General features: G+C 36.0%; 1 protein-coding gene across 4 annotated transcripts in view; it reads left to right on the top strand.

Annotated features, from left to right (window-relative positions):
* The first annotated feature begins 66 nt into the window (after positions 1-66).
* The window catches only part of LOC113749106 (symplekin), a 29447-nt gene continuing 11964 nt past the window's right edge, over positions 67-17549 (top strand). For 3 of the 4 annotated variants that reach the window (XM_027292765.1, XM_027292763.1, XM_027292767.1), the window contains exons 1-10: positions 73-454; positions 2005-2164; positions 3154-3246; positions 5424-5526; positions 5692-5863; positions 11172-11346; positions 12993-13121; positions 13216-13803; positions 13930-14571; positions 15528-15599. In XM_027292765.1, the coding sequence (XP_027148566.1) occupies positions 249-454; positions 2005-2164; positions 3154-3246; positions 5424-5526; positions 5692-5863; positions 11172-11346; positions 12993-13121; positions 13216-13803; positions 13930-14571; positions 15528-15599 (2340 nt within the window). In that variant the 5' untranslated portion in view covers positions 73-248. Of the gene's footprint in view, positions 455-2004; positions 2165-3153; positions 3247-5423; positions 5527-5691; positions 5864-11171; positions 11347-12992; positions 13122-13215; positions 13804-13929; positions 14572-15527; positions 15600-17549 lie in introns of all 4 variants that reach the window. The other variant, XM_027292764.1, reaches the window with a different exon arrangement.

Genomic DNA, 17549 nt, shown 5'->3' with positions numbered 1-17549 from the left:
TGGGCCCAATCCATATGACTATATAGTCCCGGACCGCTAGACCCCAACCAAAATTTTTTTAGTTCCAAAAAATTCTCCGATTTTTCTCCTTTCTCCGATTACCCTTCTTAAAACTGCCCGGTGACAACGTCTCTGCAACGAGCTGCCGGTAATTGACGTTACAAAAATTTTTAAATTGCTTCTCATTCGAAACCCTAGAAATATTTTTAGTACTATTTAGCTTAATTTAATCGGAATTAGGTTGAGGCATGGCGGCACCACCGCCGCGGGAGCAGGCGATGGCTTTACTTGCCGCGGCAAACAACCACGGCGATTTGGCAGTAAAGATATCGTCTTTGAAGCAAGCAAAAGATATTCTGTTAGCAGCTGAGCCGTTTCAAGCCGCCGAACTATTTCCTTTTCTGGTCGAGCTTCAGTCATCGCCTGAAAGTCTCGTTCGAAAAACCCTTGTTGAGTATGTTTTACATTTGAAATTCTTATAATTTCACCGATATTAAAGGAAAAGTTTAATACATTGTCTTCTTTAACGTGTAACCCTGATACCTTGTTATTCTGCTTCTCGGTTTAGCTTAAATTTTGTTGAATGTCATTTTACAATTCAAATGGAGATGCAAAGAGTGTTCTTAGAAACTTAATTGTGTTCACTAGTATAATTCAAGAAGTTCTTAGTATCTGTTTTTTATCCTTTTTTGATGATGAATTTTTAATAATTTTATAAGATGATAGATAGCCGGTGTAAATTTGATTTATTTGTCCATTTTGTTTTAAGTTCTGATGAAATTTGCATTTTATGCTCGAAAGGATTTTCTTCATTTATTTGGCATTCAGTTTGGTAGGAAGGCATTTTAAGCCAGAAAAAAGAAACTGACAATGCTGCTTTTTTATTTTTTGAAAGCATGCAATTCACTAGATTTACAGAATTAACATTTTAAATTGAAACTTTTGGTGATGGTGTATAATGGATAAGTACATGCAATTTATGTACATGAGCATGGTAAGGAAATGTACTTATAATTAAATTACCTTACATAGATGATTGAGGTTGTGGCTTGAGTGGTGGGCTAAGATGCTGCCGTTGTTCCTATGGACATACACTGCCGGATCATTGATAAACTTGTAGAGTAAGGAAATAGGTTTATCTTAGTAAGCAAATAACATTATTAGAAAATAAAAGGGAACATTCTCATGGAAGTGTTTATCTTAGTAACTAAGATGCTGCCATTGTTCCTATGGACATACACTGGCAGATCATTGATAAACTTGTAGAGTAAGGAAATAGGTTTATCTTAGTAAGCAAATAACATTATTAGAAAATAAAAGGGAACATTCTCATGGAAGTGTTTATCTTAGTAACTAAGATGCTGCCATTGTTCCTATGGACATACACTGGCAGATCATTGATAAACTTGTAGAGTAAGGAAATAGGTTTATCTTAGTAAGCAAATAACATTATTAGAAAATAAAAGGGAACATTCTCATGGAAGTGTTTATTTTAGTAACTAAGATGCTGCCGTTGTTCCTATGGACATACACTGGAAGATCATTGATAAACTTGTAGAGTAAGGAAATAGGTTTATCTTAGTAAGCAAATAACATTATTAGAAAATAAAAGGGAACATTCTCATGGAAGTGTTTCAGTGACCAAGTTGATTAGAGCCATTTCCTTCTTGTGGTTTGTCTGGACCTTAAAATTTGTTTCAACATGTTGACAGATTGTTGATGGCACTTATCTGTTAGGCATATCAGAAAAAAGCTTTGAGTTATGAACCAGAAACAAAGAGATGTTTTTGATGAAAAGAAAGAGGATATCACATTCATGTTTTTCTGTTTTTGCTCCTTTTTTATGTGTCTGGTATAAGGTTCGTTAGGTGCCATGTTTGTTTTACATCATGTAGATTCTGTTCTTCTCCTGCTCCCCTGCCCTTCTCCCCCCCATATTGGATTTCCTGTATCATTGTTTATGTTTGTTTTCATTATTTTGACTGCTGGCTATACGGTTTGCAGTGTAATTGAGGACATTGGGTTGAAAGCATTGGAGCATTTTTCCGTACTAATGCCAGTTTTAATGACATTCTTAAAAGATGAAAATGCTATGGTCGTGAAGCAATCCATAATTACAGGCACGGGTATCTTTTGTAGTGTGTTGGAGGAGTTATCATTGCAGGTTTGTATCCTCTCTATAGTGTGTTTGAAAATATGTCAAAAAGCTCTACTAGCTCATGAAGCTCTCTCTCTCTCTCTCTCTCTCTCACTTTTTTGACTAGTTACTTATGATAAATTTCCTTTTTAGAAATTTTTTTTTGTTACTTCTTCTAATATCCCAATATGTCTAGCTAAAGGTTTTTGGTTGAATTTCAACCTTCTGGTGGACAATTTATGGTTTACTATTTTATAGCATTAAAGACTGCCCTGGGTGGATACTGATTACTTTACATCCTTTCCTTTTTATTATAAATAGTTGAATTGAAGAGGTAAATACAAATGTAATTCTGTAGAGAGAGGTATAGTTTAGAAGGAATAAGTGTTAGTAATAATCTTATAACATACTGGAACTGAAGATAGTTATGTTGTATATAGAATATTATTGCGCATTTCAATTTCACTTTTTACTTTGAAGCATGTTTATCTTGTTCAGTTGTATAGCCCAGTCTAGATTTGATTTATTTATCTAAGTTTTGCAAATGTACTCTCCAACAACCATCTTATACTTATTAAAAAATACCGTAGCTCTTAGTTGATTTCTTTTTTTAACCTGAAGAAGCAGCATCATGTGACCTGGGGTCTATTCCATCTTTACAAATATGTCAACAAATTTCTTTTTGGAAAACGTAATCTATCTTTGACTACTATTTGAAGAGAGAAATCCAGTTAAAGGTGGAGTTATTTAATTTATGCACGTACTAGTACCATCCTGTTGGATGCACTAATGCTGGGCATGTGGTGCTAATTTTGCACCAAGGCTGCCACACGTTCAATGTACAGATGACGAGCTTTGTATTTTTTTGTTTTTAATGTATTCATAGTTTCAATGGGCTAAATTGGAAGCTCAAGCCTATTCATCTAGTATCTCCTGTCTTCTGTTATGTCATTTCTAGTTGGAATCTTGTCTACTACATGAGGGTTTTCATAAACTGTATCTTGAAAACTGTGTAGTTTCTCCGGCATGGCACTGTTGAGATGTGGCTTGAAGACCTTTGGACATCAATGGTTAAATTCAAGGAAGCTGTTCTTGACATACTTTTTGAGGTATGGGTAATGGTCCATGTATGATGTCTTTTTGTCAGTCCTTGAATGTTTCACTTGTATTAATTGCATTGACTGCTATGGATTTTTTTTATTTTTTTTCTTTTTGTTTTGGGTTTTTAGTTTGGAATCCACTGCAGAAGATTTAGCCTTTGGTGACTTGTTAGATTCCTGGGAAGTCATGAAAGTTTTGTTATGACATGAAACTGGTGGTAACAATAAGTATGGTTTTAAGTCATAAAAAGTATGATTTTAAGTCAAAAAAGATGGCATGACATTCATTTACAAGTCACAATTAAGCTTGCGACTATGTAGACGGTGACCCTTGTTCACATGTCACAATTGATCTTTGTGACTATTTGATTCCTTGTGACTTGTAAATGAGGGTCACCGTGTGCATAGTCACAACAAATGTCATAACTATTAGTTGTGACTTAAATTCATGCTTTTTATATCTTAAAACCATACTTATTGTTACTACCACCAGTTTCACGTCATAAAAGAAAGTTTTTGTGACTTTTGCAATCTGACAAGTTGCCAAAACCTAAGTTTTTGGTTTGAAATTGATTAACTTTAAGGTGTTTACACTGAAAAGTTTGGTCAACTCTGTGAATGGACTTCCTGATTTAGTATCTGTATTCAAGGAGTTGGAGGCATGATTGCCATAGCCTTTGCCATGTTTACTGTTCTCTCTTCCAATCTTTCTGTCATCAGAAGGTTGCATAGCCTTGGTTTTGTCTTTGAATTCTCATGTTTGAAGATCTGGTTGCACATATTTGTGGCAAGAGTGCAATAGTTTCAGCTTTTCTGCTTCTCCACCTTAGGAGCTGTAATCGCACAATGTTGTTGCCTACAGTTGGTCGTCAGTATCTTTCAAAGTTTATGTTGACTTAGACCCCTTCATTTGCCTGCCAAATTGCATTGAATTCTACCTTTTTTTATTGCATTTTACTCCGTGAAGAAAATTTTTGGTAATGTGTAGATGTAAAAAACTTTTTTGACATACAAAAGAAGAGACTAAGAAATTAGCGTTATTAGTTGGGAGCTTGTATCAAATTCACTATGTTGAACTACATGACTATCATTGTCTAAAGTTGGAGAAAAGTAAAACGTAGTAGTAGCTGCAATTGAAGGATAATATTGCATAAGAAAAGAATACCGTAAAAGCAGACTTCAGATTTTTGGAGATTATTGTTATTTTCCTCAAAGAATCTGATTGAGGGATGTTCTAACATTGGAGGGAAAGCAAAAGCTGGAAAATTTGTCAATGACTAAAGGTTGGTCTGACTTTCTAAAGTTGGAGAAACACAAACATGTCAGTAGTTTCAATTGAAGGATAATATGCATTAGAAAAAGATTTCTATACAAGCAGGCTAGAAATTTGCGAGATTGTTGTGAATTTTCCTGAAGGAATCATATTGAGGAATATACTAACATTAGAAAGAAAAGAAAATGCTAGAAAAATTGTGAATATGACTAAGCATGAGTCATGCAATCTATATCCTTTTTTTGAAGTAATGTTGGATCATACGGAATTAAAAAAGTCTTCAGCTTTTGTGCAGTTAATATGGAATGAAAGAAATAGAATATTACAAACACAGTGAATAGATATTGAGAAGAATTTTTTTTTTTTTGCATCACATCTTTTTCTGGAGGAAAGAAGCCACCTGTCTAGAACCTTGGTTGTCTTTCTTTGATTTCTTAGATGATCTTTGTTCTTAGGTATACTTTTTTATGCTTTTGTGATTTGCTTTTTCAAAAAAGAAGATTAAATGAGAGAGAAGCACTTCTAGGATTGCTGAGAGACTTTAGGCAGTTAATTGATGGTACAAAATGCTAGCATGTAAAGGAAAGTAGCATAGTGCTGAGTATCGTTTGTGAATTTTCCGTCAAAGAGCATTGTATAATTTTATGTGCTTAGGTGTTTATTTGTTTTTCTTTTTCCAACTTTTTAATCAAGACATATGCTGTACTTTTCGATACTCTTGCTTAATCTGGATGACAAATGTAAATTGTTTGTATTCTTCTGATATGATAACATTTTTTTTGATGTGGAGAAAATTGCAACATTGTTTAAGCTGAAATATGAGACAAGCTTGATCTCTTATTTTCGGATGATATTTTCCAGATGTTGAGTATGGTGCACATACCTGACATAAAGTTTGCATATGTTTTTATAGGCTGCTCCTCTTGGCATAAAGATTCTGACAATAAAGTTCCTTGAAGTACAAATTTTACTTTTCACACCTGATAGAAATGACTCTGAAAGATCCGCAGGAGAAGGTATTGTATCTCATAGTCTGAAGATGCAGATATTAGCTTGTATTGGGAGTTCCAGATTGCACCGTCATTATTTATCATGTGACTTGTCTATGAGTTACTGTTCAATGTGTTATAGGCAATTCATTTTGATACTTTGGTGCAATGTTGATGCTGTCCTCGATGTAGGTATAGGAAGAGAAGGACAGGGGTTTAATATCTCATGGCTGGCTGGTCATCACCCTGTTCTGGATACAGCTATGCTTACATCAGATGCAAATAGATCTCTTGGGATTTTATTGGATTTGTTGCGATCAGCTAGCAATCTCCCTGGTTTATTAACAATATCTATTGTTAATAGGTGAGCTTTAATGTCTTTTTTTGTGCTTTCATTCGATTCAAGGAGAAAATTTGTGATATCTTGCCTTCTTTTGTTTTATGATTTGAAGTCATGGAATGAAATTACCGTAAATAAGATTTCCAGTTTTGCATCCAATATGTTGGAAGGCTAAAAGGTTAAAAAAATATGTATTAACTAGTGTAATTTCTTGAATGACCTGGACACTAATATAAATTCTGTGTGTGTGGTGTAGAGAAAAAGATTTCAACATGCAGTTAGTTTTTTGTGTCAATGAAAACTAGATAGCTTCTTAATAGAGTAGTTTGAGAGGATTGATCAATATATCCATTCCATGGCTGGAATTTCATTGGCCAAAAAAAAAAGAAAGGTATTATGCTTTCTAAACGAATGATGTTACTGAGCACTGAAATCTGTGTAGGATTGTCTTCGTTGAAATATATGTTGATTGGCAATGTTATGGTGGTTAAACAACATGATTACAGTAAGCTGTATTTTCTGCAATTTGGTTGTTTGGACAAATTTTAGAGGTTGACTTCTTAAGTTTTTAACTACTTCGTGCCTTTTTGGTTTATGAGAACTGATATGATATATGGAGCGTGGTCATTTAAGTTCTTTTTTCCTCTTGTTTTGATCGATTTCTTACTTATTTGGTATTTCTTACCCTTTGATTATGTGTGTTGTTTGACCTTCTATTGTTGTTGTATGTTATACATAAAGAGGGAAATCTTGGTTTTCCTGTGAATAATTCAATTAGGTTTTGTGTTTTGTGCACTTAATCTTGAGAAAATTTAAACTGTCTTGGATGCTTGTCGTGATGCCAGCTACTAATGTTGTTGTCCATAGATGTGATCCCTTATTATCGATGATGTTTGTGGTTTTGAGTTTTTAGTTTTGGTAGAGGGCTATACTCCCTAATTGGAAATTGTCTGGATTCCTTTGCATTTGGGATTTAAAAGTTATGTTTGCTACATTACATGAAGAATAGTACTTTTCTTTCTCATGAGTTACACTTGTCCTCTTTTGTTTTGCAGAAAGTAATAATCGTCCATCATACGTAAAGCTTTAAATAAATTCTTGATTGCACATAATAATTAATTTACTTTTTGAAATTTTGGAGGAAGCTTGGAAACAGGTTGTAGTTAAATTTTCAACTACATGTTCTGTTACTATTGCAGCAACCTCTCCAGCTTTTTAACAAGGAGATATTGGCATGTTGCTTGGGATTGCTGAACTGGTGGTTCAGATAACCGAAGTATGAGTTTGCTGATGTCAACAACATTGGCGGATGATAGGACTAAGCAATGGATAAAATGGTCATCTCATTTGCTTTGATAACTTTTGGAGTTACAGACAAGCAATTAACGAATGCTATGTATATTGTTTTGAGAGGCCGTTACCAGTGTTTAGTAACTTGTGCTGTAAATGCATGCGGCTGCTGAGTGTTATACTCTGAGGGTTCGTAAATGTATTATTTTTTGATGACCTTTGACACATATATTACCAATGATAATGAAATTTTTTAATGGATGTTGGTTATATATGCTACTATTCATGGGCTTAGATCTATGAGCATGATCTTTATCTTCCACTTCCTGTTGTTTGATGTCAAATTCGATTCTGATATAGCTTTAATAACAAAAGTAGGTGAAATCTACAGATGTTGGCAACCCGCACTGAGAAACATCCTCCTTGTAGAGTGGTTATATAAATTTCCTTCGTGAATCTTATATCTGTAAGTAGATCATTATAATGTGATTTGCTAACGACCTGATACTACTTTTCGGCGAGAGCAAAGCTTTTTGTTTGCATCAAGAAGACACACATATCCTTTTAATACAGTGAACTATGTACTGAAACCCTGTCTTTGCTTGAGTCGCGCTTGAACATTCTCAAAACCAGGATTTGGGAGTAACTCATTTCCTCTTTTACTTGTAATGAAGGTAACCTGTATCGGTTGTGCCAATCTTCAGGAGCATGGTACCTATTTGCCTTTTGTAACGAAAAAGGAATGAAACTGTAGTACTTTACTACAGCTGACTCAGTCACAACAGTGTTGGAATTAGATATCAGCCAGTATTGACAATTAAATCATTACATGTATTCAATTGACGCTAAAAGTGCAGTTTGTAAGTAATAGTTGATTGGAGCAGGAAAATGTTTCCTGTTGGTAAGAATTCTGCAGATATATGTTTTATAGGCAACAAAGAGATTGGACCATTTGAAGCACCAACAGTTTCTGGTGGTCGGTGTTGCTTTTTTGGTATGCAGAATCATTTTAGCAGCTTGAGAAGATTAATATATAGAAGCCACAGTAACAAGAAGTATTCTTATGAAGTATTATCCATGAGAATAACCTGAACAAATGAGAAGCATAATTGTTATGTTAACTAAATGACATCTGGTATTGTCCCATGAAGCAGCTGAGAAAACATTAGATTTAGGCCTTTTTCTAACCCTGATAGATGAAGTACAAGTTTAACTGGTATGGAAGCTTCTTTCATCTAAAGTGTGAGTCATGCTTAGAGGAACATCCAAAAGGAAGAGTTGGAGAGCAGCCAACATGGATGAATGCTTGTTGGTTGAAGTGAGGGATATTTAGGATACAATTTTTGTTGGGGTCATTGAAGAAGTTTGGTGGAAATTTGAGGACCTATCACTGAACTTTAGATGTGTAGAAGTGCCTACAGTTAATGTTTTACTTATTACCCCGTCATATTCTTGTGATTCAGAAATCTGACACATTAGATTCATGCTCCTCAGATTCACTTGAAAAACTCTTTCTAGTCCTACTTTAGGACTTTCCTAGAACGATTTTCATTTGTAATGCATGGATTTGCTGTTTCTTCCATGTTTCACTTGGTTAAAGCAGTTGCTAATCTTGAGGGAATAACTAGTTTTGTTGCCTGGGTGCATATGACTATTGGAGAAGTTGCTTGACATGAGGTTAAGTAGTTATACATAAGTTGGAATTTGAAATGAATTTAGTGCATCTGGTCTAGCATTTGCTTAGGGATGATCAATGGCATTAGTAGAATGCAGTCTTAGTGTTGAATAAAATATGTTTATCTCTTCTTTTGACTCTTCGCACATATTATTAATACTTGCTCTGTTGTTTGATATATTGTTTTTCTAATATGTGTGACTAATCAAAATTATTGTAGCATTTAAGTGATTTTTGGCACTTTAGAACTCAATGTGTGTTTGCGGCATAGGCAGTGAGATACATGTAATTGCTTTCCCATGCAGCGAATTATAGGGTCTTTTTGTGTTACAGTTATGCATTTCTCTGTCAGTTTCCTGTATAGTCCAAGTAGTCAATCTCCTTTCTGTTAACTTCTGATACTGTGATTGAGATGTTTCAACATGGTACATAATTATGGAGGAGGCAAGATTAGGTTTAGGAAGTGTTATCAACGGGATTTTCACTTGAAAACAAGGCAACAATTGGATATAAAGTACGTTACAGGTTTCTCATGTTATGGAGGAGGCAAGATCAGATTTGATAACACATCCTCTGTTTGGAGGATGCGTTATCAAATCTGTCTATCATATTTGTGTGTTAAACATTGATTGCATTTGTGTGTTAAACTTGAATGTGGCAACTGTGTGATGGAAAGATAAAACAGGTTGAGTTTCTACATATAGGTTAGATCAAACTGGAAACTTTGTAGCATCACTGACTTTCTCATGAAATAAGTCCCAGCGCAGCCCAGCGTAACTCTTCAGAACTCCTGCTGCTGTTAATCTAGTTTGCTGGTGCCCATAGATAAAAATTATACTGTCAATTGTTCCACTAATTGCCTTTGTCTTTAAGATGGTAGACTGGCCGCTAATTTTCAGTTTTTTGTGCTTAATGGTTTTATATAACAGTTGTTGTATGTCACAAGGATTTAGGCCTTAAGTTGCTGCCAGAGTTGGGGTTGTTTACAATGAATGAGTAGTTGTAAGAGGTTGAATATTATGGCACAGAATGCATGGTCCTTTTAGGAGCACGCTCATGAGGTCGAATCATTAGCCTTTCTGTCTTGTTCTTCATCTGGATGTTGCTTGAGCTCTGATGGTGCCAGTGGAATGTAGCATTGCCTGAATGTTCTTTTAGAAAATTGTAGGAGAGGGTATCAAGTTAAGGCCAGAAGGTCGTTAACAAAGTTGATCCTGGATATGTTGAAGTGATGACAGTGATGTGAAGTTTTCATATTTGGTGTCAACCTTGACACATCTGATATGTTGTCAACGCTGCTGTAAGTGTAGGATGGGATCTGCTCAAAACTCACAGAAAACTGTTACCTATAAACTATTGAATGTATTGAAAAAAGCTTTATATTCTCCTTGGTAGGTTTACCGGAGATGACAATTGGCAGAAATTCGATTTTCTAACAGGCAATTAACTTGATTATTTGCCTTTGCCTGGGAAGACGGGACATAATTTGTGATAGCATCGATAGTTTACTTTTAGTGTTTCATGCTTGTTTCAAATTGAAGCTTTGCAGGAACTTATCTGATAGTTAAATTAGTCAGCGTCCAGACAGTTTCAAACTCATCCTCCCTCTAATTTCTGAAACCGTTGTTTATTTGTGGCTAGTTTTCATTATTTTATGGATTATTCTTAATCACTGTGAGTTTGCCTTTTAGTTGTAGAGTAACATGTTTACATTAAATTTGTAAAGTTCTCCAAATTTGTCAGCACCTTTTTGTCCCTTTGTTTCCCCTTTTTTCAGTGTATGTTGTGTTATTCTACTGATACACCTACAGACTTGTTCCTGCATCTTCTCTGCTGTTAACTGGTTTAAATTTGAGTCCAGTGAAACTCAATGTCCTCCGATCCTTTAGTTTGCAACCAATCATGTTGGACTAGAGCAGATTTATTGAAAAGATGGACTATTTGGCAAGCCATCTGCTGGCGAAGGCCAGTGCACAACTGCACATTATATCATGATACGTATGTATGGTGAAAGAATAGTGCATATATGGCTAAAACACGGACTAGATGCAAATCTGTGCCCAGATGATCTTCATATTATGAGAGACATTTGGTATTTTGGGTTTGGGTAGGATTAAGCTGTCTTTATACTCCAGAAATTCTTCTTGTTTGTTGGTCATTTGTGGTATGTCTGGATGGCTTGTGCAGCTGCACTGTCGTGTTGAAGGGTGTCATGTTCTTTCTATGGGATTTGAATGCTAATTCTTCTCTATTAATTAACTTAATGACTGTATTTTTGTGTCAAGTTCAGCTCTTAAATATAGTTGTATTGAGCTTTTCTTTCCCTGATGCCTCGTCTCAATATGTTGTTGCTTCCTTCTTTTGCAGTCTTGCAGTTATTGCAAGAAAACGGCCTACCAACTACAATCCCATACTTTCAGCACTGCTTGATTTTGATTCTAAATTTGAGATGACAAAGGGTGGCCATATTGCCAGTATCCAGTATTCTATACGAACTGCTTTTCTGGGTTTTCTAAGATGTTCCGACCCGGTCATGTTGGAGGTACCTAGCCTAGTCTAATGGCGTTCTTGGCCCTATTGTCTGCTTCTTTACCTTATTTATCTTGGATTTATTGAATTTCAGATTATTTACTTTGACACAATCATTTGACTATTTGAGTTTTTAAATCACCTTTTTGTTTGATGACATTTTGTTATTAAATAATTTTTGAAGAACGATGAAGCATAAAATTTTCATTTTATAGTGATTACGAGCATGTTTACCTGAGATGGTTAGACATCAAAATAATAAGGGTAAAATACCAAAAGACTCCTTGTGGTTTACTAAATGTTCAATTTTACTCCTTTTGATTTGGAAACCTACATAATAACTCCCTGTGGTTTCGACTAAATTAAAAATTGAACGGAAAGCCTAACGGTTGTATGTGAAATGTCAATATCGCCCTTGCTATACATGAAATGCCTTCCGTTCAATTTTCAATTTAATCGATACCACAGGGAGTTATAGTATAGTTTTTCAAACTAGAGGAGTGAAATTGAACATTCAGCAAATCAAGGGAGTTCATTTATACTGGGGTAATATTGACATTTCACGTACAACTGTTGGATTGGATGCTTTCCATCCAATTTTGAATTTAGTTGAAACCACAAGGAGTTATAGTGTAGGTTTCCAAATTAGAGGGAGTTAAATTGAATAATTGGCAAACTACAGGGAATTTTTTGGTATTTTACCCAAATAATAAAGAAAATACAGCAGAGTTAGTAGCTGGAAGTATCAATCTCTGCTTAGTCATTTATCACAGTTGTTTTATGATTTGCAAAGCTCATGCTACCAAAAATTCCTTTGCATATTATGTTTGCATTCTTTTTTTTTGTTTGAATATACCCCGCTTGCCTCTTGCATTTATCACAGTTTTTTGAAGTTGTTTATTCTTCTTATTTTGCTTAAATCTGCTAAAATATCAAAGTTTTAAATTTTAGTGATGGTTTTGGTCTCAGCTTGTTAAGGTCATGTTATTACCCTGTCTTTGTCTCTCTTGATATCGTCTAAATGGTGTATGAATACCAGGCTAAACAACTTCTAGCAGTTTTGGGATCAAAAGTTCTTCCAGCCAATGGTTTAGGTTCAACAAGTTTAACTTATTCTTCCCAGAGTTACTGTGTACTTGGTTTGAGCTGTGATATTCAGGTGTCTTTGATCATGGGTTTACTTGCAATATGGTCCATATGCTTGATATCTTCCTGATATTTGGTTCAAATTTTCAATATGAAGCATACCGTGCATGCTCGTATTCTCTCTTTGATATTCTTATATGAAAACCAGATCATTCAATTATTGATACGCAAAAAATTTACCAAAAAGTATAAAATGACAATGAACTTAGAGATGCTTGATGTTAGTTGTAGTGTCGATATCTTTATAAATTTTCCTCAAGATAAGTTGATGAGGAAATTCTCACACTCAGCAGATTCCTTTTAAAATTAAAGAAGAGCTAAAAGCCAAAAGAAGAGGCGTAATCATAGTTTCAAGCCTAATATTTTGCTGGGTCTGATAATCCTCACTTCAGTTACATATGCCTCCTAAAGTCCTAATGAATCCCTCGCTGGCTCTACTTAATCTTTCCCGCAAGTTCTTGTCATTGCTCACTTCCGAATCATAGGCTAAGTTTTGTTTTCCCTTGTTTCCAGTCAAGAGACATATTGCTGAAGGCTTTGAGAGCAATGAATGCTGCGGATGCAGCTGATCAGGCTCTCCGACAAGTTGAAAAGATGATGAGAATTAATGGACGTGCTTCACGTGACTCTAGGCTGAGCAAGGTAATATACTTCAAAGAAGAAGATGTAGGCATTTTAAGAATCTCAACCGTTGATTCTATTTGCCATTTAATTTCTGAATTTTAATTTCTACCAGGATGAGCAACTGTCAGATCACTCGCCTGCTTCGGTGGATCATGGGAGGAAGAGGTCCTTATGTTTAGATAATGAAGATCCAGATGATAACAATGATGTAGCTCTAAAAAGAGGTCGTTATGGCTCTAATAACCATGTAGCTCCATCTGTTGACAAAAATGATTCAGGGCAAGATTATGTAAATGGAGTGTCCCCAAAGGTTCCCTTATTGGACAGCAATTTGACCGCTGTTGAGCAAATGATTGCAATGATTGGTGCTCTAATTGCAGAAGGAGAAAGGGGTGTTGAATCTCTTGAAATTCTAATATCTAATATCCATCCAGATTTGCTGGCTGATATAGTCATAACTAATATGAGACACTTGCCTAAAAACCCTCCTCCTTTAACTAGACCATCTACTTCAGCTCGACAAGGTGATTCAAGCAGTCCATCTCAGAGTGTGGCACCAGTGGGCTCCACCGTTCTCGTGGAAGCTCCAGAAGTTGCAGCTCAAGTGCCTGTATCTTCATCAAATGCAATTAGCTCTTCATCTTTTGATATGTCTACTTCCAATAGTCTCCCTTCTGATTCAAAGCGCGATCCACGAAGAGTAAGCTTAATATCATTGTTGTTATCCTCCTAATCATGGTTTTAACATTGCCATGGAGTTTTCCTTCTGCTGTTATTCATGTTGAATATATTAATATGCTAATTTAACAATTGGTAAGTTCTCCAGGATCCTCGTCGTCTTGACCCAAGGCGTATGATGGCATCTGTTAGTGTGCCTGCGGCTTCTGCTTCAGAGGATAATTCAAATGCTACACAAACTAGTGGATTACAACTTCATGTGGATTCTTCTAGTCCTTTTATTAAGCCTCTTTCACCACCAGGAAACCTGAGCTCTGAAAGTATATTGGTTCCCATGATGCCTAAATCTGATGCTGGTTTGAGTTCACTAGAAACTTTGCCGACATATTATGTTGATCCGGTTACTGAAGAGGAAGCTGAGAAGGATGGATCAAGGGAAGTTGTTCCTGACGGAGAGGAAAAAGGTGCTTTGGAGGTTCCATCAGTCCCTCTCATTGATGAGCAAGAGTTGGTGGGACAGTCATCATCAGAATTTACAATGGTGGATGAAGTTTACTCCCCACCTTCACTGGAAGCAGATGAACTTTCTCCTGCTATTTCTGACATGGAAGCCTCTGAGGATGCAAGTGTAGAGTTGCCCGTGCTTCCATCCTATATCAACTTGACTGAGAAACAGCAGAGCAATGCCACAACATTGGCAATTGAACGGATTTTTGGCTCTTACAAGAATTTGCGAGGTCCAGGTGACAAACAAATGCGCATGGCATTGCTTGCACGATTGGTGGCACAGGTGGGCCAATTTTTCTTCTGTGTACTGCTAATTTCATTGGTTAGTATACATGTATATTGCCTCGCTTGTCATATTTACAACTTATGACACTCAGCTGCACATCGCTGAGTGTTTCTCCTGCATTGCAGGAATGTGGACCTCTGTATAGGTGTGGCACACTGCATGATGCCCATTTCCTGTCAAAGTTATTTGAAATTTTCTCCTGGATTTGTAGGTTATGTGCTTGTAATTATGTGTTGTGGTTTTACTGAAAAGGACAGGGTGCAAAATGCATTCTGCATATTATGTCTGATGCTTAAGATACTTGCCCATTTTACCTTTGTAGACACACCCTAATAGAAGTTTATCATACTTTAATGTAAAGAGTTACTTAGTGGAAAGGAAGGCCAATATCTTTCCCATAATTGTAGAAGAATGACCATGATAATACACTGTTTCTTTGAAAGGCCAACCAATTAATGACCATCATTTCATTTAGAGTTGTAGGTGTTGAAGCGGAACCAAAGTCTGGCATATTAAGCCTCATTTTAGCATCCTGAATTGTCATTCTTGGTCGATTTTCTGTCTTTGTGAAAAAATAATAATAATAATTGGAGGAGTGGTTGTTTTGTTTTGGGGGGGGGGGGGGGAGGGGAGGGTTTGGGATTTGTACATGGGCTAGTCTTTCAGCTGAGTTATATATATAGATCTTTGTTTTAGCCTGGAATAAAAGACGAAGTGGAGTTGAAAGCTGATACCTGAAGTTCTTTACCTTTTTTACATTGATTGGCGTGTTAGAGCGTGTGTTCGGTTTGTTGTAATTTTCAATTGTAGCTTTTGACAATACATGAATGAAGGTCATTAATACCCGTCTTTTTCTTTCATTTTCATAATGTGATGTCTTCTTAAATAATGTGTGATGCTGATGATGTTATCTTAAATACCTTTTTGACTTTGAGGCATGATGTTTGCTCCAGATTGATGCTGCTGCTGATGATGGTATCGTGGCACTGCTAAAACAACTTGCTTTGGACTACCATCGCCAAAAGGTTCTTTCTCTTTCCAATATCATTTTAGTTACAATATGCATCACCTTTGGGGCCCTCTTGACCTCCAACTTCTGCTTACGTGTATGGGTAGCTAGTTCATATTCAGAAACCTCTGAGAAAATTTGTGTTTTGGCATCTGGTGATTGATCCATTTTGAGAATTACTTGGTCCTTACCCACTTCTTAACTTATGCATGAAGAAATACATGACTATTGCTCTTTGCATCCATTTAATGTAATTATTGTATCGGACGTTTAGGCATCTAGATGAGATGGTAATCTAAGCAGTATTACTGCAGGAGAAAGTGTTGGGTGCAATTGTTATTGTTAAGAGAATATAAGTATTCTTGTAGATAATAAATTAGTAAGGGTATTCTTGTAAATAGTTTGTTAGGTTTGTACTCCTATAAATACTAGTTGGTCACTCATAATACAGTGACTAGATGTTTTCCTTCCAAGATACCTGTTATCATGGTATCAGAGCTAAAGTCCTAGGGTTAGGGTTAAACATCTAGCAAAATCACTGTTCACGCTGCACTGTTCATCGCGGCACTGTTCACGCGTTACTGTTCATGCCGTTACTGTTCACGGCGCACAGTTCACGCGTTCGTCAGAAGTTTTGACCCGTTCTTTGGTTTGACGTGCTATTCGCTATGGTTGAAAGGTTTGTTAATACGGTTATCACTGATCAAGTTGAATCAAGTTCTTTAGCACATGGGTCCCAGAAAACTGTTACTATATCTGAGGAAGATTATGTTAAATTCCTACAGTACCAAGCTACAAATCACGCATCTCTTCCCTCTGCTTCTTTAGCACAAAAAGGTAATGACTCATGGATTATTGATTCCGGAGCTACTGATCATATGTCAGGTACCTCTAAAATTTTTCTAATTTTCAAGAGTCTATTCCCTTTCCTCATGTTACTTTAGCTGATAGATCTACCACTAAAGTTAAAGGACTAGGCACTGTAGAAATTAATCCATCACTTCCGCTGTCTTCTGTTCTTTACGTACCCAATTTGCCCTTTAATCTAATGTCTGTTAGTAAGCTCACTAAATTTCTACAGTGTACAGTTACTTTTTTTCCTGATTCTGTTGTCATTCAGGATTTAAAGACAAAGAGGACGATTGGTGGAGGGCATGAGCATAATGGTCTTTACTTTCTCAACTTCAATGGTCCGATAGCATGTCCTGCTACTGTTTCTCCTCTTGAAATTCACTGTCGTTTAGGTCATCCGTCTTTACAAAATTTGAAAAAATTGGTTCCTACTTTGAGTCAATTATCTTCGTTAGAATGTGAGTTTTGTCAGTTAGGAAAGCATCATCGTGTTTTTTTTGCTCCTAGAGTCAATAAACGAGTTTCTGAACCTTTTTTGTTAGTTCATTCTGATGTTTGGGGTCCTAGTCGAGTCACTTCAAAGTTAGGTTTTAAATATTTTGTAGTCTTTGTTGATGATTTTTCCAGAGTTACATGGCTTTATTTAATGAAAGATCGTTCAGAATTATATTCCATTTTTTGTGCATTTGTTACAGAAATAAAGAATCTGTGTTTGTACGTATACTTCGCAGTGATAATGCGAAAGAATATTTTTCCACTCCTTTTAATATCTTTATGACTAAGTCTGGTATTATTCATCAGTCCTCTTGTCCTCACACTCCACAATAGAATGGAGTTGTTGAAAGAAAAATTGGACATTTAATCGAAATTGCTCGAACACTGTTGTTGCACATGAATGTGCCCAAACAATTTTGGAGTGATGCAATTCTAACTGCATGTTATGTAATTAATCGCATGCCATCTAATATTCTTGGAGGTCAATTACCTCACTCCATTCTTTTTCCTCATGAATCTGTGTTTAAATTGCCTCCTCGTATTTTTGGATGTGTGTGCTTTGTTCATCAGCTTGCTCCCGGGGTGGATAAATTAGATTCTCGTGCTATTAAGTGTATTT

The sequence above is a fragment of the Coffea eugenioides genome, chromosome 10 (assembly GCF_003713205.1).
Source record: "Coffea eugenioides isolate CCC68of chromosome 10, Ceug_1.0, whole genome shotgun sequence".
In the NCBI taxonomy this organism is placed as follows: Eukaryota; Viridiplantae; Streptophyta; class Magnoliopsida; order Gentianales; family Rubiaceae; genus Coffea; species Coffea eugenioides.
Note: the sequence above shows the minus strand (reverse complement) of the source record. Positions and strands in the feature narration are given on the sequence as shown.